Source organism: Eublepharis macularius, chromosome 9 (genome assembly GCF_028583425.1).
Source record: "Eublepharis macularius isolate TG4126 chromosome 9, MPM_Emac_v1.0, whole genome shotgun sequence".
In the NCBI taxonomy this organism is placed as follows: domain Eukaryota; kingdom Metazoa; phylum Chordata; class Lepidosauria; order Squamata; family Eublepharidae; genus Eublepharis; species Eublepharis macularius.
In genome coordinates this window covers 9342641-9368163 of record NC_072798.1, presented here as the reverse complement: position 1 = coordinate 9368163, position 25523 = coordinate 9342641, and the positions used below count along the sequence as shown (strand labels likewise).

General features: G+C 45.2%; 1 protein-coding gene across 3 annotated transcripts in view; it reads right to left on the bottom strand.

Annotated features, from left to right (window-relative positions):
- ITIH2 (inter-alpha-trypsin inhibitor heavy chain 2) overlaps positions 1-25523 on the bottom strand; it is a 45640-nt gene that overhangs the window by 5063 nt on the left and 15054 nt on the right. The window contains exons 8-20 of one of the 3 annotated variants that reach the window (XM_054988249.1): positions 24333-24461; positions 22471-22587; positions 20813-20981; positions 18878-19003; positions 18434-18615; positions 18006-18191; positions 16244-16383; positions 13597-13769; positions 13388-13510; positions 7495-7617; positions 6375-6467; positions 3373-3486; positions 1306-1504 (exon numbers count right to left, since the gene is read on the bottom strand). In XM_054988249.1, coding sequence (XP_054844224.1) covers positions 1306-1504; positions 3373-3486; positions 6375-6467; positions 7495-7617; positions 13388-13510; positions 13597-13769; positions 16244-16383; positions 18006-18191; positions 18434-18615; positions 18878-19003; positions 20813-20981; positions 22471-22587; positions 24333-24461 — 1874 coding nt within the window. The remainder of the gene's footprint in view (positions 1-1305; positions 1505-3372; positions 3487-6374; positions 6468-7494; positions 7618-13387; positions 13511-13596; positions 13770-16243; positions 16384-18005; positions 18192-18433; positions 18616-18877; positions 19004-20812; positions 20982-22470; positions 22588-24332; positions 24462-25523) is intronic. The other 2 variants (XM_054988250.1, XM_054988251.1) reach the window with 2 other exon arrangements.

The window sequence follows — 25523 nt, the reverse complement described above, 5'->3', positions numbered from 1 at the left end:
GCTCGCCTGTAAGTGCCTCAGCCTGCTATTCGGCCAAGCAAGCTGGTATCCCTGCCGACAACTAATCCTGCACTAATCTCTCTTACACACGTGGGCTGGAAATATGCCAAGAGCAGCAACGGAATGTACACAAACAAGGCAAGGGGAAAGGTCTAGTATGGTGTGAGGGTTGAGTGCACCACTGGAAGCTTAAAGACCGGAGTTTCAGATCTGTTATGAAGCTGATTAGGTGACCTTGGGCCATTGACTCACTCTCTCACACCCTTTCGCGAACCTCCCTCCCTCCCTAACTTAAATTGGATTAGCATCTGGTTCAAATCCCCACTCTGTCCCCGAGGCTCACTGGGTGATCTTGGGCCAATCACGCCCTCTCAGCCAAACTTAACTCACAGGGTTGTTGTGAAGATAAAATGGAGGAGCGGAGAATGATGAAAGCCACTTTGAGTCTCCATTGGGGAGAAAGGTGGAGTATAAATAAAGTAAATATATAAATAAAATAAATATGATCCCTTGGAGGAAGGGAGGGGATAGATAAAAATGTAAGAAATTCTGACTTTGTTGGAAAGACAGCTGATGGGAAGGCATTTCTCAGCAGTGGTTGTTGTGGGTTTTCCGGGCTGTATTGCCGTGGTCTTGGCATTGTAGTTCCTGACGTTTCGCCAGCAGCTGTGGCTGGCATCTTCAGAGGTGTAGCACCAAAAGACAGAGATCTCTCAGTGTCACAGTGTGGAAAAGATGTTGGCAGGTCATTTGTATCTACTCAGGAGGGGTGGGGTTGAGCTGAGTCATTCTGTAAGAGTTTCCCAGGGTGTGGAATGCTAATGGCGGGAGGCTTCACTGTATCCTGAGGAGGTTCTTTTGCATATGGATTGGTGCTTGATGTGCTAATCTTCTCTGCAGGGCTATTGTCGGGTGTAGAGTGTTTTGTTAGCCTGGTGTTTTTCAGAACTGGAAACCATGCTCTGTTCATTCTTAAGGTTTCTTCTTTCCTGTTGAAGTTTTGCTTATGCTTGTGAATTTCAATGGCTTCCCTGTGCAGTCTGACAAAGTAGTTGGAAGTGTTTGACAATACATTTCTCAGCAGGTCTGAGAACCAGTGTAGTGTCGGAGTTAGAAGCTTGGTTTGTTCTGGGACTCCTGTGTTTCCAGTCCAAACTCTGCTTTGAAACCTCACCTACTTACCTGCCTACTGGGAGGATAAAACGGGGAAAAGAGAACCATGCCTGTTGCTACCAGCTCCCTGGAAGAAGGATGGGATTTAAAAGAGAGAGAGAAAACCAACAGGTAGCTGATTCCCCCGTTTACCTTTTGTGAATGATCCTCCCTGTGTCAGACCAGGAAAGGGAAGTGTTGGAGGAGCTGTCCTTCAGGGTGATGGCCTCCGTGCTCACCTCAACCTTTACCCCTTTCTTCTTGAAATCAAACCCAATCTTGCCAAAATAGGTTTGCATCTTTTCGTATACGGCCTGCTTGGCCCCAACAAGTTGCCCATTCACAACAATGCCTGGAATCAGAAAAGAGGAAAACATTCGACTTTTTTTAAAAAAAAAATAGACAATCTGGCCCGTTTCCAGGCAACTGAATCTCTGACGTAGGAAAAAACAGTGGTCTTGGTAGTCTGTAAATGGCAGTATGAATGTCCATGAATGGAGAAGCCAGTGAGATTTAGTAGGATAGTGGTTAAATAATAATAGTAATAATAACATTCGATTTATATACCACCATTCAGAATGACTTAACACCCACTCAGAGCGGTTTACAAAGTATGTCATTATTATCCCCACAACAATAATCACCCTGTGAGATGGGGGGCTGAGAGAGTTCTGAGAGAGCTGTGACTGACCCAAGGTCACCCAGCTGGCTTCAAGTGGAGGAGTAGGGAATCAAACCTGGTTCTCCAGATTAGAGTCCCGCATTCTTAACCACTACACCAAACTGGCTCTCAAGATTGGACTTAGGGTTGCCAGCTTCAAACTGGGAAATCTAGGGGGTGAAACCTGGAGAAACCTGGAGAAAGTGGGGTTTGGGGAGGGAAAGGACCTTGGTATGGCATAATTCCATACAGTCCACCCCAAAAGTAGCCATTTTCTCCAGGTGAACAGATCTCTGTGGCCTGGAGACCAGTTGTAGTTCCAGGAGATCTCCAGCCACTACCTGGAGGTTGGTAACCCTAATTGGACTAGAATCTGGAAGTTCCAGATTCAAGTCCTCACTCCATCATGGAGCTCACTTGGTGACCTTAGGCCAGCTGCTCTCAACCTAACCTATCTTGCAGGGTTATTGTGAAGATAAACTGAAGGAGGAGATAATATAGTAAGTCACCTTGAGCTCTTAGATTCAAGCAGCTGCTTCCTAATCCAGGTCCATACAGAAAGGTTACTGATGTGCAACAAACACATTTGTTTATTATTTATTTACTTCATTTATACCCCGCTTTTCTCCCCACCAAGACCCAAAGCAGCTTATATCATTCCCCTGGCCTCTATTTTATTCTACTCAACCATCCAGCAAGCTCTTGTGGCAGAGTAAAGATTTAAGAGGGTAACCAAAAAAGGTTGAAAGAACCAAAAAAAGAAAAAAAAATATACATACACGTGCCAAGACCAATGCCAAAAAAACAAAAACTAAAATCTTTAGAATTCCAAGAATTAAGACTGTATTATTAAAACAATCAAGATGGGTAGCTGGGTTTGTCTGTAGCAGTAGAAAAGAGCAAGAGTCCGGTAGCACCTATAAGACTAACAAAATTTGTGGCAGGGTATGAGCTTTTGTGAGTCACAGCTCACTTCTTCAGATACAGCTAGAACATAGCTCTCAGACTCCCTCTAAATGTCCAAGATGGTAGATGTTAATAGAAATGATAAGACATTATTATATTATATGATAACAGCAGCAAAAATGATATATGCTCAATACTGGAAGAAAGAAGAAATACCTGAAATTAAAGAATGGACAAGGAAATTGTTGTACATGGCTGAAATGGACAAGTTAACAAGAAATTTGGAAGATCAAGATCCAAAAAGGTTTTTGGAAGACTGGAAAAAACTAAAGAAAAATATGGAAAAGAGATGGGATGGTAAGGGACAATTATGGTCTTTTGAAGGGTTTTAAAGACATTAAGATAAGATATAGTTAAGATCTTTACCAATAACGAGACAAGAACAACTATAGTATAGAAATAATGTGATAATAAAAATGGGGGGTTGGAGTGCTGTTGGAAGTCAACATGGAAAAGGGGGAGGGGTGGGGAACTATAGCTGTGGGAAATTAAATGAATTGTACGTGTATTTTAATCTGATTGTATTGACCCATCCAATAAAAATTATTTAAAAAAAAATCCCAAGATGGTGATGGACCGAGCTGATCTCTTACCCAACTCAGCATCTGAAACCAAGTTCAGGATCGCACCAGGACTGGGATCTATATTGAAGCAGATGTTTTTCTGTTGCCTGGGTAGGTTGATGATAAAATGAGGATCGTTGTCCACTGCAAACACAGATAGCAGTCAGTCATTGATCTGACAAATTGACATATAGACAAAAAGCCATGTACAACGCCAAGTGTCCCATTACCAGTGTAAGATGTCTATCACATTGACAGATCTGATACATAACCTGTCTAAAACATGGTACAGTTATTGTGGAAACTAAAATAATGGTGTGTTTTCAATACAAAGTGGTTGCTAAACACATCTATTTTGTTGTATATGGAAGGAGGGACTTCCAGCAAAGGAATTCACAGTAGACTCATCACTAGAGATGGGCAGGAACCAAAAAAAACCCAAACCATGTGGTTCGTGGTTTGTCAAATTTCACGAACCACAAACTTTCACGAACCTGCCCCTGGTTCATGAATCGGTTCGTTTGGTTCGTGAAAATGGCACATCCAGGTCAGAAAATAGTCACTTCTGGGTCAGCAGAAGGTCACTTCCGGACCAGCAGAAGTTCACTTCCGGGTCAGCAGAAGGTCTGCAGGAAGTCCACCCCTGTTGCCTAGAAAACTGATTGTTTGACACCAGGCTGTCTGCAGTGACAAACCAAAGAACGAACCAAACGAACCAGCCTAAAAGTTCGTGGTGGTTTGTCAGAAATGGGATCTGACGAACCATGGTTCATGAACCACGAACCGGCCTGGTTTGTGCTTAATTTTGGTTCGTCTTTCGGTTCGTGCCCATCTCTACTCATCACCCCAGTTTATAGAGATCTGAAGAACTAGCACCCTTGATTATCCCAGTAAGAGCAAGTGATGGGAGGGGGCGCTGTCCTAATATTTGTCTTTACAGTGTGCTCCTCAGAGGACACATGATACAGACTCATAAAAGTATGCAGTGAGCAAAGTAAGCAGACAGAGAGACATTTTTTGCGCTCCCATATTAGTAGAACTTACAGGCCTCCAATATAATCAATGGGCACTGTTTTCAGGACAGATGGCAGATAATAATCCACACACTTACAGAACTAACTAGCCCAAGAAACAATGATTTTATTTATTTATTTATTTATTCAATTTATATACCGCCCATCCCCAGGGGCTCTGGGCGGTGAACAGTTAAAATCGATAAAAACAAAACTAAAATCAATATACAAATAATAAAACAAATTAACAAGGTGCAGTGGTGGGGAGAACCTTCCCCACCCCAAAGGTGGGAGGCCGACATGGCACCGCCCCCTTCAATCACCAAACGCCTGGCGGAACAGCTCTGTCTTACAGGCCCGGCGGAACGATAATATGTCCCGCTGGGCCCGGGTTTCCATTGACAGAGCGTTCCACCAGGCTGGGGCCAGGACTGAAAAGGCCCTGGCCCTGGTTGAAGCAAGGCGGGCTTCCTTAGGGCCGGGGACCACAAGTAAATATTTATTTGCTGATAGGAGCGATCTCCAGCCACCAGCTTCCATGTTTTTAAAAGGGGGATTTACACAGATTCATGAGGATATGTCCAAAATTGCCAAATAGTTCAGAGGGAGTATACCTATTAATACCAGTTGCTATGGGGCAATAACAAGGGAAAGACCTGGCATCTATGCCCTGCTTATAGCTTTTCTGGGGACATCTATTTAGCCACTCCTGGAAACTATATTCTGGACTATCGATATGCTCCTTTTTATATTCTTATGAACGCCCAGACAACTTGATTTTGAAGGCACAAACAAGACGTCACAGCAGAATGATGAAAGAACTCACATCAATTGCATGACATTATACATCTCTGAGCTGCACTAAACAGCTTTTATACCCAAGTTGACCCAACATCAGGGCTTCGGGCTGAGTGCTAGAGCACTTGCTTAGCATGCAGAAGGTTCCAGGTTCAATCCCCAGCATCTCTAATTCAGGGATTTCAGGTAATGGGTGTTGGGAAGGATAGTTCTTTGTATAAAAGCATCTGCCAGAGTATAAACAATGCTCAGCTAGATGGACCGGAGATATGATTCCATATAAAGAGTTTCCATATAGATTCCATATATGGCAGCTGCAGGGAATGGCTTTTAGAAAATAAAAGAGAGTCCGAATGGGCTCGGAACACTGCCATCGAGGGAGAAAGGGTTCTTGCTCTCCCTCAAGCTTTTTTCCTATGTGGAAACGGCCCTGGAGGGGAGTTATTTACCTGTTTTTGCTGCTCCAGGTGTGTAATACTCCACACAGAACAGCAAATCGAGAAAATAACTCTTTTCCATCACTGTTTCCGCACGGGAAAATGGATTGGGTGGGGGGAGACAGGATCCCTTCCTCCCTCTGCAGTGGTGTTCCAAGCCTGTTTGGGCTCTTCTTTATTTTTAAAAAGCCATTTCCCGCAGCTGCTGTGTGGCTGCAGGGAACCTGAGTTGGATCTGAGGAACTCCTGGGCACATCTTGTTAAAAACCTAAACACGTCATTTGGCCCTTAGTCCCTCTCTCTCAGTGGCCCTGAGGGTTTACTTTTTTGTCCCACATTCTATCTTGTACAGGCCCAGGGCTCATTTCAAGGGGGAACACGCAGGATTCCCAAAGAGGTCACATGTCAGGTGGCCCCGCCCACCTGACTCTCGGCCATTTTGGGTCAGTTTCGTCCTGGATTGGGGCTGAAACGGCCCCGATTGGGCTTCTGACAGGTGGTGGATCTCTCTCCTGTTCAGCAGCAGCCCGATCCTGACCATTTTGGGCCCCTTTTCAGCCATTTTCAGCCCCTTTTTGCCATTTTGGGCCCAATTTCGGCCCTGAATGGCCAGGATTGGGTCCAAAGCAGCCAGGATAGGTGATGTCAAGGGGTGTGGCATATGCTAATGAGTTATGCTAATGAGTTCCTCCAGCTCTTTTTCTACAAAATGACCTCTGTACAGGCCTATATCAAAGCAAAAACACTTCTGTGAGAGTGAAACGGTCAACACAAGCTCTTCTACCTGAATGTATTCCGCTGCCAGCTGGTTTCTTTGTGAGTTTGCCAACAGACGTAGAAGAATTATCAGGCTGGGGTTGCCCTAAAAGTAAAGGTCCTGTTTTGGAAAAAAGATTGATGAGCAAATGTGCTGGGGCAGGGGGACATTATTGCAGATATAGCCCTGTAGCAATTACTCAATGAGCCTCCCCCACTATGAATGGTTTAAGTGCTTTCTTCCTTTGGCACTGGGCATCGGCTTCTATTGGGATTTTTATTCTGTGTTATCGCAAAGTTAGATTACATAGAGATCCACAAAACTGTAGGGAGGGTAAAATATGAGGAAGATTTATACAGCAATACAGCCAGTCTCAACCATGTTCAGTCCAGGGCCAGTTCCAGGTTCAGGAGCAACCAGGGAACAGATTACCCAGGAGTTCCCTCCGACCTCGGCCCACCACCAGTGCCCTATTCACACCTTCCATCTCCCACCCTTGTGTCTCCCTCTGCCTCTCATCTGGAGATCAGCTGTAATTCCAGGAGATCTCCTGTTGTCACCTAGAGGTTGGGAACCCTAATGCTTCGGTGCCATCCCAACTGAACCCGGGGCAGACCTAATGTCTAATTTGTCCCTGAGAAGGAATAAGTGGCCCAAGGTGACCGAGCAAAATCCATGGCCAGGTAGAAATTTGAACTCGAATTATAATCCGACACTCTGACTTCTAGACCTCACCAGCTTATTTGGACCTGTGTGGTTCCCCATATGGGGCAAAGTTCAGGAGAGGGACAGAATTTAAACTGGGAGAACAGCACAGGGAGGAGTTAAAACACGCCCCCCCCCTCCAGTGTCCCATTGAATACATTAACCACCACGGTCATTTACCTTTTTTTAAAAAAAAGTCTACAAGACCTTGATCTTAGATGGTCCACAAATTTTGATTCTAAATAACTAGGGTTATATACTAAGTGTGCACACCAAAGGCACAAATCTCTTTGTTTCAAAAGAACCGGGGAACAGAACAGGTCGTGCATAGCCAAGGTGGAAGAGGCCTTATATCCTCCATCTTTTCTTCTTACCCAAAGAGTTGCTATATTGAGTAAATATGGAGGGAGTCAAATGGAGGAGTCAGTCCAACTGCTGTTACCTGCGTGAATGGCAGAAAGAGTTGGACCCATGACCACAGCTAAAGGACCCCCTGGTTTCGCGGTGGGCCTCACCCAAGAGGGGATGGAATTGTCAGTCACTGCTTGGCCAATAATTAAGGAGCCTGTTCGGATAAATAAAGAAGAGACATGCCGTATGTGATTAGCACATCATCTACAGTGTTGGGGGTTTACTGTTACTTTGTTCATTTAATCATCTTGTTTTTATGTTCACAGTTTCAGGAGCCTTTATATATGTCTCATGAGACCAGGGCTTTTTTCCAGCTGGAACACGGTGGAATGGAGTTCCGGAACCTCTTGAAAATGGTCACATGGCTGGTGGCCCCGCCCCCTGATCTCCAGACAGAGGGGAGTTTAGATTGCCCTCCGCGCCACTGCAGTAGCACGGAGGGCGATCTAAACTCCCCTCTGTCTGGAGATCAGGGGGCGGGGCCACCGGCCATGAGACCATTTTCACCGAGGGCGATTTAAACTTTAAAAAACTCCCCCCTTGTTCCAGCTGACCCAAAGTGACGTCATTGTGCGGTCCTGAGTTCCACCACTGAGTTCCACCACCTCTTTTCCCAGAAAAAAAGCCCTGCATGAGACATATATAAAGGCATGGAATGCAGTCCCATAAAATAAGAGCGAGTTGGGTGTTACGATCCCCATGCGGCTCTGGGGAATAACCATCGAGATGTCTGGCTAGAACATCCCATTCTCCACAACATGGAGGTCAGAATGGGTGAAAAAGGGAAAGCTTGTAACTTACTGAGAGAAGGGGAGGGAGTTCAGGAAGAAAGCACACCAAAATACCAGGGCTCCTACTGGATACTTTCCATGTAGTTAATATCAATCTATGTTTCAGCATTTTTTTTAAGCTCTGAAACAGATTTCTGCCTGTTTCCAAATTTCTGTTATCCTTGCTCCTATTATATTGTTTATTCAATGTCACAGTCAATAATTGTATTAACTTATACTGTATATGTAATCCACCTTGAGTCTCAGTGAGAACAGCAGACTAAAAATGATATGAATAAATACATAAATCAATAGTTTATTCTCCAGATGTCTCCACTTATCAGGTACTAGGACTGACAGGCCTCCCAGATTGCTATGGTAACAAAGTGGGGAGGGGGTGCCAGCAACCTGGAAGTGATGTCAGAGCATGGGGTGGCACTGTAGCATTCACTCAAAACTCTAAGATTAAAGCATAGAGTTTGGGGTGAATGCTAGAGGGTGGCTCCTATGTGATAACCTCACTTCTGAACCATGGTGGAAGTGACATCACTGGCAGAATCATGATGTCCCTGCAGAGCCCCCATGGTCTGTCTCTGGATGCCAATGTCAGGCTGGCAAGCCCACCAGGGACAGTCCTTATTTTTCTAGACATGGTAAAAATCCTTGTCTCCTTTTTGCCTTTCAAAGACATCTTGTTAAAATTTTCCTTAATGTGAGGTGCTAAAATGGTTTCTCTTCAGTTCTCAGGCCCCTCTCCCATTCTGTCGCACAGCCATTCAGAATGTGGCTCTGATGGAACCCAAGTGCCTGCTGATGTGTTTCTTATAGAGATGGGAATGAACCAGGAAAAACCCGAACGATGTGGTTCGTGGTTCGTCAAATTTCACAAACCATGAACCATGAACTTTCACGAACCTGCCCCTGGTTTGTGAACCGGTTCGTTTGGTTCATGAAAACATCACATCCAGGTCAGAAAATTGTCACTTCTGGGCCAGCAGAAGGTCACTTCCGGGTCAGCAGAAGATCTGCAGGAAGTCCATCCCCTGTTGCCTAGGAAACTGATTGATTGGCACCAGGCTGTCTGCAGTGACGAACCCAAAAAACTCCCAAATGAACCAGCCTAAAGTTTGTGGCGGTTCATCAGAAATGGGATCTGACGAACCGTGGTTCGCAAACCACAAACCGGCCTGGTTCGTGCTTAATTTTGGTTCATATTTCGGTTCGTGCCCATCTCTAGTTTCTTAATGCCTGCTTGGTTCTTGAACCTTTGGTGTGAAGCTGAGAAGATCTTGAATAGGGGGGGGGGACAGGGAGATGCAGGTTGCTCCCTATCAATAGGAGGAGAGAGTCAGTGGAAATTATCACCTCCTTTTCCAAAGTTGCAAGTGCCATAGTTGAGTACAAGAACTCATGAAGCGAGCTTATATTGAATTAGACTACTGGTCTATCGAGGTCAGTATTATCTAGTCTGACTGGCATTGGCTCACCAGGGTCTCATGGTCTTGCATCATTTGCTCCCTCTTCCTTTTAACAGGGGATACTGAGGATTGAACCCGGGACCTTTTGTAAGCAATGTTGATCTTCTATCACTGAGCCACAGCCCCCCACCTCCAAAATGCCAGCATGATGTAATTGACAGGGATGGACTTCGCTGAGAGAGCCAGATTCAAATTCTTCCTTCTCCATAATATTCATCAGGTAGGCTTACCATTTGCTCGCTTTGGGTGGACAACCTGCCTGTAGTCTGCCCCCCCACCTGCCCTTGCATCTGGGCCTGCAGAAGTGTGTGTGTGGGGGGACAGAAACAACATCAACATCACTTCTGAGAAAAACCCAGATGAAATGGCAGCCTGTCTGGAATTCACCTAAAACTCTATGGTCATTTTCTTGATATGCTGATGTCACATCCAGATTTTTACCTGGAAGTGACATTGATGCATTGCATCCTTCTCACTTTCAAAGCTCCTGGGATGTAACCCTATCATTGGGTGATCTTGGCCTGGTCACCATCACTTAGTCTAACCATCCCACAGGATTATTGTGGAGACAAAATGAGAGTGGGTATAGATCATGAACTCCACCCAGAACTCTTTGAAAGAACAGTGTAAGTTATCCATGCCCAAACTCTTGTAGAACAGGTCTGTCAATGGTTATTTATCCCTGTACATATGAAGTTGCCTTATATCATGTCGGTCAGTTAGTCCATCCAGTTCAGTATTGTCTACTCTGACTGGCAGCTGCTCTCCAAGGGCTCAGACAGAGAAAGGACTTTTCCAGCACCTGTAAATTGAGATCCTCTAGGATGGAGATTCATTTGAAATGTGGTGCTGGAGGAGAGTTTTGCAGATACCATGAACAGCCCAAAAGACAAATAAGTGGGTTCTAGGTCAAATCAATCCTGAATTCTCCCTAGATGCTAAAATGACAAAACTGAGGCTATTGTACTTTGGTCATATCATGAGAAGACAAGACTCCCTGGAAAAAAGCAATAATGACAGGAAAGCTGAAAGGCAGTAGGAAAAGAGGAAGACACAAAATGAAAAGGCTTGACTCAGTAAAGAAATCCACATCCTCCAGTCTGCAAGATCTGAGCAAGTATGTTAATGATAGGACGTTTTGAAAGTCTTTCATTCATAGAGTCGCCAGAAGTCAGACATGACTTGATGGCACATAACACACCCACAGGATAGAGATGCCGGTGATTAAAGCTGAGACCATCTCTGTGTAGGCCTCCCATTTACTCACCCCTCAACACTAATTTCCAGCCCAGAGGAATTGAGGAGCAGGGAAAAATGGCCTCCACATAGTGACACTCTAGGAATTTTCCTTTATCTAAAGACTATAGAGACTAGGGGAAGCAGCCTAGAGCATCACCCAGAAGCGATAACACATCCTTTCCAAATTCTGATCTCTCCAGGCACTACCCTATAATCTTCTGCATTTGCTATCTCAGTGCAAAGCAGGCTCTGTCTCAGCTGTGTGGTTGAGAAAGCAGTAAACACCAGATTCTACCAGGCTCACACCAGGGCTTCCTAGATTCCATCCTGGGCCCAGAATTTTATTTTTTAAACTAGTCTGACCGCACAATTTTTTTTTAAAAAGCCATAACTCAAGAGGACAAGCATTTGCAAGATGATGCATTGGCATGACTGAAAGTTTAACAAACTGCAGTCAAAACACAGAAACATCCAGTATGTGTCAACATTCCAGGGATTAATTTCTAGAAGAAGAAACAGCAGGATTCAAAGTATTCTGGAAGTATCATTCCCAACCCTGAAACTTCTCCAAACTTTCTGCAGTATACAAGACCTGGTTTTGTTTCTGTTTTTTAATAACAACAACAACAACATTCGATTTATATACCGCCCTTCAGGACGACTTAACACCCACTCAGAGCGGTTTACAAAGTACGTCATTATTATCCCCACAACAATCACCCTGTGAGGTGGGTGGGCTGAGACAGCTCTGAAAGAGCTGTGACAGACCTAAGGCCACCCAGCTGGCTTCAAGTGGAGGAATGAGGAATCAAACCCAGCTCTCCAGATTAGAGTCCTGCCGCTCTTAACCACTACACCAAATGGGCTCTAATGCTGGAGACTGAACCTATACCTTCTGCATGCAAAACATTGTGCTCTCCTACTGAGCAATCCCACTTGCATCTAACGTTCCCAGTAAAAGACGAATATTCTCAAAAACGGGATTCTATCCTTACTGTGCCATAGAATTGCCAACTGTCTAGTTTTCTGCTGGCATGACCTGTGTTTCCCTCTTCTGGCAACTTGGCAAATGACACTTTTTATTATAATAGAGGAAACGTGCCATATCTTAGCAGCGTGTTGTCTTTTAAGGTAAAAGAATTTCTTGTGCTGTGTCCTTAAGAACTTTGTAGCACTGACCAATTTTAACTTTCAATTTCAGACCAAGCATTTCTGTGCCTCAGAGAGGGAGGGAGAGGGGGACAGAAACAGAGAGACACCGGCAATTTGCCAGGCATCCCTTCTCTATTGCTGGCCATCCATTGGCCATCCATTGCCCTCATGGGCCTCTCTTCCCTCCTTTTCTCTCCTACCTGATGTTCAGAGGCCCCAGCTGTGTCATCTAGCTTCTTTCTCAACAAGACATCAACTGCAAGCAAATATCAGTGACAAATTTAGGGTTCCCAACTTCCAGGAGGTAGCTGGAGAGCTTCTGGAGTTACAACTGATCTCCAGGTGACGGAGATTAGTTCCCCTGGAGAAAATGGCTGCCTAGGAAGGTAGACTATGGCATTATATCTAGACATGGGCACGAACTGAAAAAATTGCGAACCACAACGAACTTTTCCCATTGCCGAACCAGTTCGAGGTTCGTGGTTCGTGGGTGTCAGAATGGCCCCCATTGGAATTAGAGAGCCCATATTTCCGGGGAGTGTTTAACAAGCTCTCCTCCAGCCATTACCCAAGTTTGGTCAAGATTGCAATAGGGATCCAAGCTCCAATTAAACTCTCTCTGTCTCTCTCCCCAAAGGCTAGCAAGTAGCAAGCATCAGCTCTGTCACACTCCACTGCTCACTGAAAGTGAAACCCAGCCTGGGACCCCACTGCTTTTTATAAGCAACACAGAGGTCTGTGGTTGGCCATCAGAGCTGCCTATCAGGGTTTGCAGGGATGAGATTGGAGTGCCCATGGCTATAGAACACCCACTCCCTCCCCCGGGTGTCTTCTCCCAGGCTGTAACCACTTTCCAGCTCCATGGTTGGAAAGAAGACCTGCTGATCAAGGTAAGCTGGGCTTCCATTCGGGTTTCCAGGGCGACAGAAGGAGTGCAGACAGAGTTCAGGCATTCCCCCGGCTCCATTTCCAAGGGAACTGATTGAAGGTGCCTGACTGTCTGGCTTCACTAACTGCGGAAGAACGCACTGAACCACGCCTGTAACGAATGCTGGTTCATTGGCCATGGATGCTCACGAACCGCCAGATCGCGAACGGAAGATTGGGCGGTTCGTGGGTTTTTTTGGTTCGTAATGCGGTTCATGCCCATGTCTAATTATATCCCGCTGAGGTCATTCCCCTTCCCCATCAATAAAAGTTTCCTTTGCCCTTAGATTTTGCGTTTTCACCCTCCTAAGCAGAAACGAGCAAGGGGCTATCATTTGAGCATCCAAAAATCTCTTACCAGCGTGTATGGCTGCTGCAGTTGGTCCCTTAACGAGGCTTAATGGTTCGTTCGGCATTGATGTGGACTTGGCCCAAAGCGGGATGGAATTTTCAGGCTTTGGGTGGCCGATGGCTAAAGCACCTGTTTGGGAACAGGAAGAACAAGGTAGTTCTAGCCTTGAGTGAAACCAGGTGGCATCCGGATGGGAACAGCAGCGAGCAACCAACCTGGACAGCAGGCCCGTTTGTTGTCCCGAGGCGAGTCGGCCAGCATCAGTTCATCTCCATTTGGGCTCTCGATCAACATTGCTGTGTACGGGGTCACAATGTGATGGTCCAGGGACATCTGCAAGATCCGCTTAGTGATATTCCTTTTTAGGGCAGCTGTCGAGGCCAGATTCCTATGTGTTGTAAAACATCAGATGTCAAAACACTGTGCTGTCAGCATCTGCCCTTCTCTCTGTGTATGTGTTTGTATCTATATTTCTATCATACTGTGATTTTATAGATTTCTTTTTTTAAATAAAATAATTTTTATCTTAAAAAACAGGATAATAATAAAAGGGGATAAGGGCCCTGTGGCGCAGAATGACACGCTGCAGTACTGCAGCCCAAGCTCTGCTTATGACCTGAGTTCGATCCTGGCGGAAGGGTTCAAATAGCCAGCTCAAGGTTGACTCAGCCTTCCATCCTTCTTAGGTCAGTAAAATGAGTACCCAGTTTCCTGGAGGTAAAGTGTAGATGACTGGGGAAGGCAATGGCAAACCACCCCGTAATAAAAATCTGCCAAGAAAACATTGCGATGCGATGTCCCCCCATGGGTCAGTAATGACTTGGTGTTTGCACAGGGGACTACCTTTACCTTTAATAAAAGGGGATACAGAAAGGAAAAAGAGATTGTGTAGCATAATTGTGTAAATCAGAAATAATTGCATGTAACAGAATATATAAAACACAAAGTATTTTTCCCTTCATTAAAATTTTTAAGACACTATCTATGAAATACAATGATACTTATTTATATTAGGGTACATTTGTATTCAACATTTTGTAACAAATTTCATAACTTATCTGTTTTATTGATTTCTTTATTTCTACATACTCAGTATTACATACTGTCGCCACTTCTACATAGTTGATATAACTTTTAACAAATGGATAGATAAGGAAAGTCTCTTACATATCTCACAATAAAAAAAATTTAAAATGTTTCTGCTCAAAAAGATCCTTCTTTTTACATTTATATTCATTCATTCATTCTTTCATTTATTCATTCATTCATTCATTCATTCGATTTTTAGCCCTCCCTGTGAACGAGCTCAAGATGTTTCGTTTAGGACTTATTCTCATTCTGCTTTTGCATTGCCGAAATTTGTCTCCTGCTTGCATAATACACATTCCATCTCTCCTCAAAATTCATGACTCAGCTGTTTCTCAAAGAAGCTGTTATCTTCGCCATTACAGCATATCTGGCAAGTTCGTTTTCCCATTCTTCTAAACTTGGACAGATGTCTGATTTCCATTTTGCTGCCTAAACGATTCTAGCTGCTGTCACTTTATATTCAAATGTCGCGATCTTATAAATTTCAAAGATTTCTGTCCTATCTTTGCACTATGTAGGGCTTTGGGGCAGCTTACCGATGTTTCAGCAAGGTTGTTTTCTATCAAAGAAGTGATGAGATTCCATAGAAAGCCTTGTAGCAAGTTGAGATTCCACCCTCCAAAATACTGCTAGCAACTGCCCAAGCGTTGCCAGAATTGGATCCCAACTGAGGTAGCCCTTCGTTAAAGAACTAATGTCCTCTCTTCTGAAGAACCTCTAAAACAGAGAGGCACAAACTGGGCTCAAGGCATCCCTGGGATCCACAAGCATTATCTGAGGACCTTCAAGTCCTCTGTGAGGGCAGAGAGAGAATCCTCATGCCAGCCAGCTAAGATGAAAATGGAGCTCTCTCCATTTTCGAGAAATGGTAGCAGGGACTCCCCACCTCAGGCAAAGGGGACAGAATTGACTTTGCCTTCTTTCAATAGGTGAGAGCTTGTAGAACTTCCACCACCTGTAGTCAGCTTGCTTACAGATGGTACTTGACAGGAAACACACCTCTTGGTTGCTGGGACTGATACTTGAATCCAAGGAACTCTAACTGGCTGAATGGCATCAAAGAGGTCCTAATTTAATCATCTCCGTTGCTTCAGATATAAAATCGAACTGGTTTTCACTCTATTTTCTATTTCTACAAGCAGCTCAGGAAGTTTTTCCAGGCCCCCTCCCATCCCATCTAGCTAGATATTATTAACTAATAAGGAGGATTCATGTTGACTTTGGAGCAAAGTCTCTTTTAAGAAAAGGATGATTGGACTTTGAGTCATGGCTTTTCGAGCAGGTTTGAGCAGGAGACTGGACGGGAGAGACATGGGGAGAATCGCCACTCTGCCACCATGACACCACTTCCAGGGGAACCTAGAAGTGACATCATTGCATTGACGCAACATTCTGGGACTCATCAGAAGCTATATGGTATTGCTTACTACAGTGTGAAATGCAACAGCCCTACTTCTGAGTAGTGGCCTGAGAGAATCAGCTATCCTTCTAAGATATGCTCGTAAACCAGGTGCAGACAATAAGAGCATTTTCCCCTTAAATTTACTTTTACAACTGTCTTGTCCTTGAGGAAAGAAAGGGACAGAAGCCTCTATGGGGCATATGTGGCTGGCATCACATGTTTTGAAAAGGGGTTGTTTTGTATGTGCCTGTGAAGAAGGAAGAGAATGCTTTAGGGGTTTGTCAATTTAAAAAAAAAATCAAAATGGGAGTCTTCAGAGTACTAAAACCTGAGAATTGCTACTCTAGGAAATCCAGAAAAAAAATTCTTACCTCTCAGCCATAAGCTGGTTGACGGTAAGGTAGGCCCACAACTTTTCTGTAAATCTGGGATCCGCATGCTTATCTTGCCTCAGGAATTCATCCAGACCCTCAGAATCTGCTAAGGTCTCCATGACTAACTCTGCATTGGACTAAATGCCCAAGAGAAATCAGAAAGACATAAATGCATAACCTAATGAATTAATGAAGCTGTTCTTGGCAATCTCCTAGGTGCTGCTTAGTGTGGTTACCTTAACAACAACATGACACTCTTTTCTTTTGCAAATGCAGCTGCATGGATTGCATTGACAGTGAGAAAAAACACAGGGCATGTGTGTGACAAATGGATAAGGATCCCACCCCTCTCTGTCAATCACCAGTCCCCTTTATTCCTGTTGGGTGTATATGCAGAATGGGAAACAGCCCATTAGGGCCCATGGATGGCAGAAAAGCTGGATGGAAGTGGGGAGTGAAAGAGACACATTTGTTACCCTGTCAAGTTTCCACATTGCTAAACATTCCATGAAAATTAGTTATGCTTCGTTTCAGAAAGATGTCATCTCAGTGTTCGGCTTAGGGTTGCCCGTCCCCTGCTGGGAGTGGGGGATACCCGGCTTCCACCCTCCACTCCCTGCCCAGGCTTACCTGGTCAGTGAGAGAGAAATGCACCTCCTAGAGGCAAGCTCCCGGGTGGCACAGCACACTCCCACAGGCCTAATCCAGCCTGATTTGTGCCCATATTGGGCCAAATCAGGCCTGAATATGCCCAAATCGGGCCAGATCAGGCCACTGTGGAGCACAGGAGCACTGCTGTACTACGAAGTGGCCCGATCCAGCCTGGCTCACGCGGGGTCAGGAGGAGGGTGGTAAGTAGGGGTATGCACTCGAAAAATATTCGGGTTTCCCTCTTTGGGTTTACCCGAAGCAGGAAAAGAATCCAGGATAACCCAAATCCCAAAGCGGCAAGCCAATTCGGGATTTGGGTATTTAAATGCCTTGGCATGCTCTGTAAAGATTCAGGAATCTTTACAGAGCATAGCGAAGCTCAAAGCAGCACTTTTCTTGCCATTTGCAAATGGCAAGAAAAGTGTTGTTTTCAAATGCCAGCTGCTTTACAGCTGATGGGAGGGCATTCCCCTCTAATCAGATGAAAAAAAGCCTTTTAAATGCCCGGCATTTAAAGGGCTTTTTTCAACTGATGAGAGGGGAATCCTCTCCCATCAGCTGTAAAGCAGCTGGCATTTGAAAACAACACTTTTCTTGCCCGAAGCAATACAATTTGCCTCGGGAAGCTTTGCTTTGGGATTCCCAAATCTGCTCAGCCATGCTGGGGCTGATACAGGAATCCTGAATCTTTCTAAATTGGGCCCGATTCAGGTTAAAAACCCAAATCGGAACCCAAAGCACACACCCCTAGTGGTACGTGCCGGGTCCCCCACCTCCCGCTGAGAGGACAGGGGTACCTGGCAACCGTAGCTCTGCTTTATGCTTGTTTTTAAAACTGAGATCAGATTAAACTGGGCTTCCCTTGGCTATCTAGATCAGAGCAGGGCTGGCCATACTACAGGAAAAGAGTTGGGCCTTACCTTTTGACTTCAAAGCAGATGGAGAGGGACAAATACTGGATGACTGTAGAACAGGATGTTAGATCAACAGACTCTAAAGTATTGACTTATCTGAGATCCACAGCTTCTCCAAACAGAGCTGAAAAAAATCCCAACTGCTGAACAAAGGAGCATAGTATAAGAGAGCTACGGATAGACATTGTACTCACGGCAGTGGCGGTGATAACACTCTGCAAGTGCTGTGCACTATCTGTGTCGACTTTTCCTGCTACCACAATCTCCGATCCTCCAAAATAGTTTTGGAAGCTGTTGTGAGTGACATCGGATACCATGCCATGGGGATAGTTGAACTCTACTCTTTTCAGAAGCGGGGTGGAGATTTGGTTGTAGAATTTCTGCAAAGTCCAAAGCAGCACAGAAGTGAGGACAGCTCACATTTAATAGTCTACCTTGGCCCACTCGCATCTCAAGTTCGTGCACTCCTTGACTGATTGTGACTACCTACATTCACAAGTACCATGTTGTCCAACTCCTAGTGGCTTCTGGAAGTGCTACCAGTAGGCTTGGTGCCTTCACCAAGTTCCTAACCCACCAAAATGGCCTCTCCAAGTAACAAAGAAATGGGGTGGAAGCTCACCTTCATTTGAGAAGAGGTTTCCTGGTTTCCAAAAATCCTTTGCGCCATTCCATTGTTTTCAGTGGACAATCTCTTCAGGAAATCGTAGTCCACATCAAAGCCGATGCCAAGGCAGAACAACGAGATGTCATCTTGGATGTGTTTCTTCACATTCTTTTGAATTGTAGGCAGCTTAAGTTCTCCTAATTAGAATGGGAAGGATGGAGAAAGGTTTTCATTTTCTAGTTCGCAACCAGAAGAATTTGAGTATGTTCTTCTTTGCAAAACTACTGGCATGTGTCTGACCACTTTGCTCAGCAAAGTTCAAAGCTTCTCCCCAGCCTGAGGAACGTTCCTCCAGTTAAAAGAAGTCTTCAAATGTAGCTAGGCAGGGCAGTCAGAGAGATGCCGTTTTCTCCCTCGTGGTACAATAAGGCCACGTGAGACTTAACCCAAGATCCTTACCCACAGTTGGGTCTCCATCTGACACCAGAACAATCATGGACACAGAGTTTGGATCCAACATTCCTACTTTGTTGGCTTCATTTAAAATAAAGATGGCTCGGAGGAGGGCATCGTTAATATTTGTCCCTGTTTAAGAAACCATAAGAGACAAATTTTGAATCTCCAGGAGCAATTCGACCGGCTCAATAAACACTACAAAATCTCATTGAATATAAGGGTCTGTCAGTTCCTCTACCAACATCCGGTTTCATACAATGACCGTCCGGATGCTCCCAGAAAGTACAGCACAATTGCCAAAGTGAAAGCCAGCAGTGGTTAGAATATCAGATTAGGATCTGGGAGACGCAGGTTCAGATCTCCACTCTGCCATGGAAGCTCAGTAGGTGACCTTGGGACAGTCAGTTTAAACTGCTTCGCAGGGTTGTGGTAAGGATAAAATGGAGGAGAAGAGAACAATGTACGCTGCTTTGGGCCCCTGCTGTGGAGAGATGTTGGGTATCAATGAAGCAAACAAATCAAGTCTCTGTCCATTAAGGATCCTGTTCCCCTGCTGGGGGTGAGGGATTCCCTCCTTACCCCCTCTCCCCCCTCCCACTACCGGGACAACAGAGGGGAAAGGTGTGGGAATGGGCCTCCTGGGTGCGCTCCTGGGATGGCGCAACGACATCACTTGCCAGAAGTGATGTCATCGTGCTGCCCCGAGAGCACTCCCACATGAAGATCCTGCTGCAAAGCGTGTGCCTGCCCCCGCCTGCACAATGACATCACTTCCTAGACATCGCAGAGGTGCAAGATGGGAGCGGTGAAAAGTAAGAACTGGGAGGGTAAGAGGACCTGTAAACCCTACCCCCAATTTCTGCCCTGCCTCCAGCATTAGTGTTGAGGGTTTGCCCCTCTGAACACGAAGGTCCCATTTAGTGAGTGAAGTCAGTGAACTCTAACAGAATTCTAAATGTTCTCACCGTACTATAGTTCCCAGCATTTAGAGGGATGATAGAAAGATGCAGGATATCTTGATTAACGCTCAGGAAAGCCCTGATTTCAGAGAAAAAATTCCTTTCTGGAAACAATGCAATAAACTCAGATTTCGGACTAAGAGATGGGTTTCCTTTAGGGAGACAAATAGCCATGGTGTCGATGACAATTTGCCCATCTGCCAGTATGGCTATTTGGGTATCCTGAGTAGAGATGGGCACGAACCGAAATATGAACCAAAATTAAGCACGAACTATGCCGGTTCATGGTTCGTGAACCACGGTTCATCAGATCCCATTTCTGTTGGGTTGGTTTTTTGGTTTGTCACTGCAGACAGCCTGGTGCCAATCATTCAGTTTCCTAGGCAACAGGGGATGGACTTCCAGCAGACCTTCTGCTGACCCGGAAGTGACGTTCTGCTGACCCAGAAGTGACCTTCAGCTGACCAGGAAGTGGTGATTTTCTGACCTGGATGTGGCTTTTTCATGAACCAAATAAACTGGTTCATGAACCAGGGGCAGGTTCGTGAAAGTTCGTGGTTCATGGTTCGTGAAATTTGATGAACCACTAACCACATGGTTCGGGTTTTTTTCGGTTTGTGCCCTTCTCTAATCCTGAGCTGAGCGATAAATGTTTGGAGGTGGACACCTTGATTTGACTGGAGAAAGGTGCAAGGCAGCACATGTGGGACCCCAACCCAACATCAGGATAGGTCAATATGCAGCCCTCCTAGCTGAGAGAAGAAGGGTTAAAAGGCCAACGTATTGTGAGAAAATACACAAGCCAAGAACCAGGGAATGCGGGAGTAATGAGGTGAAGTCTGCCTTGAACAGTTACTCTTATACAAAATGGATAGCATTTTTTTTAAGCATGGGTACGCCTGTCTCTACAAGACACTGCTGTCCATCCTATCTGTCAGCATCTAACGCCTAAGCTCATTTTGGTAACATACTTACATACCTCCATTGGGGTGGATTCTCTCCACATACTTCTTGGCTGCTTCGGTCTCTGATTTGGAGGCCTGCACTAAACTGTCTCTCCAGGTTCGCACGTTGTGGTTGAAGTCGAGGATGGAAAATTGGTCATCGGAGCGAAGGTCCCCCAGGATAGTCTTCATTGCTTCGACAGTCTGGAAATAGAAGAAGCTGCAACTTACTGCCAGGGTGAGCTCATATCAGTTAATCAAAAACACCAGACAGGCTACAATTCACAAATCCAATGGATCAGTTTGGTTGAAAACGTTTGACAGCACAAATAGGCCTTTTCAGTTTGTGAAGCTCCTTCTCTGTGCACACCACAGAACGTGGCTCCGCACAGCTGGGAGGCATAGAATTCCCGGTGCATGTATGATACAAAAACCTCACAGTGACCACAATGCCTCTGTATCATGAATATAAGGCTGCCAACTCTGCCTTGGGAAATTCCTGGAGATTAGAGTTGGAGGGGTGCTTAGTAGGGCATGATGTCACTCTAGGATTTCCATTTATCCTAGACTCTATGTTAAACTAGAGTTCACCTTGTGCAGCTACCATTTCCTCCAGTGGAACCATTCTCTCTAGGCTAGAAATCAGCTGTAATTCCATGAGAATTCCAGGCCTCACTAGGAGGTAGGTAAGTTCTATGTGAATAGGACTGGTGTGATGTGTAACTGGTATACCTTACCAGTCACACATCACACCTGTCCTGCGCCAGCTGCACTGGCTTCCGGTTGAATTCCGAATCAGGTTCAAAGTGTTGGTTCTTACCTTTAAAGCCCTGAGCGGGTTGGGACCGGCATATCTTCGGGACCGCCTCTCCCTGTACATTCCCCGGAGATCGCTTTGATCCGCGAATAAATATTTATTTGTGGTCCCTGGCCCTAAGGAAGCCCGCCTCGCTTCAACCAGGGCCAGGGCCTTTTCAGTTCTGGCCCCAGCCTGGTGGAATGCTCTGTCAATGGAAACCCAGGCCCAACGGGACATATTATCGTTCTGCCGGGCCTGTAAAACAGAGCTGTTCCGCCAGGCGTTCGGTGATTGAAGGGGGTGGTGCCATGTCGGCCTCCCACCTTTGGGGTGGGGGAGGGTTCTCCCCACCACTGCACCTTGTTAATTTGTTTTATTATTTTTATATTGATTTTAGTTTTTGTTTTTATCGATTTTAACTGTTCACCGCCCAGAGCCCCTGGGGATGGGTGGTATATAAATTGAAAAAATAAATAAATAAAATAAATAATATCATGTGTCCCTAAGAAACAATGATCTATTTTTTTTACGAATGCTTCTTTTTATTGCAGTTTTCTATCTTATTCCAATAAGATTACTTTGAACACTTTGCAGAGTAGAAAGGTGAGGTGTAAATCCTCTAAATCAATCCAAACAGGGCTGAATCCACACGTCCCGGCGCATCCCAGCGTTGCGCCACACTTCCAAAAGTTCGTGCTAAACCTCCGGACGTATATTAGCGTCTTTCTAGCCCGATTTCTGACTCATCGCACCACAAGTCAGAAATTGCGCTAAAAAGACGCTATACTTCCAGAAGTTTAGTGAAAGTTTAGCGCAATGCCGGGACGTGTGGATTCAGCCCAGATCTCCCTGCCTCAATGGCTTCAGCAAGCAAAGGAGTTTACTTCCACTTACTTGTCTCATTTTCAACCCCCACATGGAGCCGCTGACATCAATCACAAAGAGGATATTTTTGGGCAGAGGGTCCAGATTTTCAGGAGCAAAATAGTGGATGAAATAACCATTGAAAATCTGCAAGACAAAAGAAGAAGCTGAAACATTGTATTGCCTGGCAATGGTTCTGTTCCACAGATGATTATTTGAAATGGTACCAGTTTAAGGTCCTAAATGGTTACGGCCTGGATACTTGAATGTCCACCTCTGCTGTACTTTCCAGCCTGACAGATAAGATCCTCCTCTAACTCCTCTCTGGACCTTCCTACAAAGGCAAGGAGGGTGGTGACTAGAAAGCAGGGCTTTCTCAATGATGGATCACCTTTGGAATGCCCATGGCTCATTTCAAGGGGGAACGCACAGGAACACAGTTCCGGCAGTTCCCCAAAGAGGTCACATGTCAGGTGGCCCCGCCCACCTGACTCTCGGCCATTTTGAGCCTGTTTCAGCCTGGATTGGTCCTCTGAGGGGTGGTGGATCACTCTCCCACTCAGCAGCAGCCTGATCCTGACCATTTTGGGCCCCCTTTCGGCCATTTTCAGCCCTTTTTTGCCATTTTGGGCCCAATTTTGGCCCTGAATGGCTAGGATTGGGTCCAAAACAGCTGGGATAGGTGATGTCAGGGGGTGTGGCATATGCAAATCAGCTATGCTAATAACACACTTCCGGTGATGGCAAGGGGCGTGACATATGCTAATGTAGATGTTCTACTGCAGAGCAACATTTAAAGAAACAGACAAGCAAGCCCAGTTACTTAATTGGCGTCTTTGCAGATAACAAAATTTGAGTCCAAGGGCACCTTAGCAACCAACAAGATTTTTAGGATATAAGTTTATACCCTATAAGCATGTAGCTCAGATCCTACTGTTCTTCCTACCTGAAACGTATAGCTACTTACCTATTGACAAATAACACCGATCCTTCACTAGTCCTGCCTCTGGATGGGGCCTGCCCTTTCTAGCTTTGCCCCTTCCAAGAACCACCAATCCAACCCTCTGCTATGAATATGTGGGGCGCTACATTTATTGGATGGGGGGGGTGAGCTTTTGCCCAATGCAGGATTTTAATAGCATGTTCTGTATTGGATAAATCAGGACCCCTTGTGAACATGCTGTTTTAACTGTCCACCTCTTCCTGGTATCATCCTTATCCAGGGTTTTTTTTCCCCTGGGGAAAGAGGTGGTGGAACTCTCAAGAGGAAAATGAAGGAGAAACACACACACACCCCTTACAAAATGCCCCCCCTTACAATTCTCTTTGTCAGGAGATCAGGGGGCAGGGCCACCGTTTATGAGAGGTGCCAGAATGCTGTTCCACTGCGTTCCCGCTGAAAAAAAAGCCCTGTTCTCATCTATCGAGAAAAATCGGCAGCTGTCTGTTCACGTGCTTTCTCAGGGGTAGTGCCCAGCTTATGGAATACCCTGCCTGAGGAGGTAAGGAAGAGGCTTCCTTTCCTTCACACCCACCAGCCTGGAGGGGAGGGGAGGTAGAGCCTGAGCCTGAGCTCTGCTCTTCTCTTCAGCAAGGAGGGTCCATGCTGCCCTCCAGCAAGCTGCTGAGCACCGGGGCAAGGAGGGAGGTGGCCGGAAGACAAGTTTATCTTGCTTGCTGTGGCTCCTCCTCCTCCCCCACGTGAAAATGTCCAGTATTTTCTTTGAAGTTTTCCCAGGCAAACCAACAAAATACTGGACTTTCCAGATGAAAACCATATAGCTGACAACTCCACTTATGCTTTGTTTCAGAAATATTTCATTTTTGTGCTCGGCTGTCTCCCACATCTCTTCCTTGTTTCCTCTTCCCTTTTGTAGAACAAACAATCATACCTCCAGTTCTCCAGCTTTGGTATCTCTGTTTACATCGTAGGCTACCACAAAATTGCCATCGATCGCAGTAGAGGAGCATGTGGGGCACTTCCGTTGCAGGGCCACTGGCGGTTTGAAGGATACGCGGGCCTTGAAAGGAGATGAGAAGAAGAGCACCCGTGGGCGGCATTTCCATCTTAAACTCTTTTTAAGAATGTATTTATTTCATTTATATCCCACTTTTCTTCTCAATAGGGACCCAAAATGACTCACATCATTTCCCTCTCCTCCATTTTATCCTCACAACAACCCTGTGAGGTAGGTTAGGCTGTGTGACTGGCCCAAGATCACTCCATGAGATTCCATGGCAGAGTGGGGATTCGAACCTAGATCTCCCAGATCCTAGTCCGACACTAACCACTACATAATTCTGGCTGTCATGTCTTGAACTCATATGTGAAAACCCTGGTTTTCAGGCCATCTAAATAAGGCTCTTTTCCAGTGTCAGTCCTTCCACTTTCTGGAGTTAAAGGAGCTCTTAGCTTCAGTTGTGAAAATGCCTTAAAAGTCAACTTTAACATTCTGTTATGTTTTAATTACTTATAGGAGAACTCTACTTCCTGCCATAATAGCAATTAGCATTGAAATCGCACTTTCAGTATTCAAAGCACTCCACAAATGTTATCAAAGAAATTGTTACATCTCTTCTGATTAGATCTGTATTATTATCCCCGTATCACAGACAGGAGGACTGAGGTTGAAACTGAGTGCCTAGATTAAGGCCGCCTAGTGAATTTCTGGCCGAGACGATAGATCATTGACTTGAGAGTAGCCGTGCCTCAGTGGTTGAGTATCTGCTTTGCACGCAGAAGGTCCTAGGAGCTCCAATAAATAAATAAATAAGATAGGAGGTGATTTGAAAGACATCTACCTGAGGCTCTGGAGAGGCATTGGTAGTGAGTAGACAAATCCTGATCTTGAACCAATGGACTCCATTTCAGTGTTGCTTTTTGTGTGAAACAAACCCATCAATATTTTTGCATCAGTTTCTCTTTCCTCACAACAAAGCTTTCTCATTGAATATGTCACGTTTCCCCAACATTCTTATTGTGTCAGTTGCATATGATAACAACAACAACAACAAAAACAACAACAACAATAACAACATATATACTGCTCATCAGGACAACTTAACACCCACTCAGAGCAATT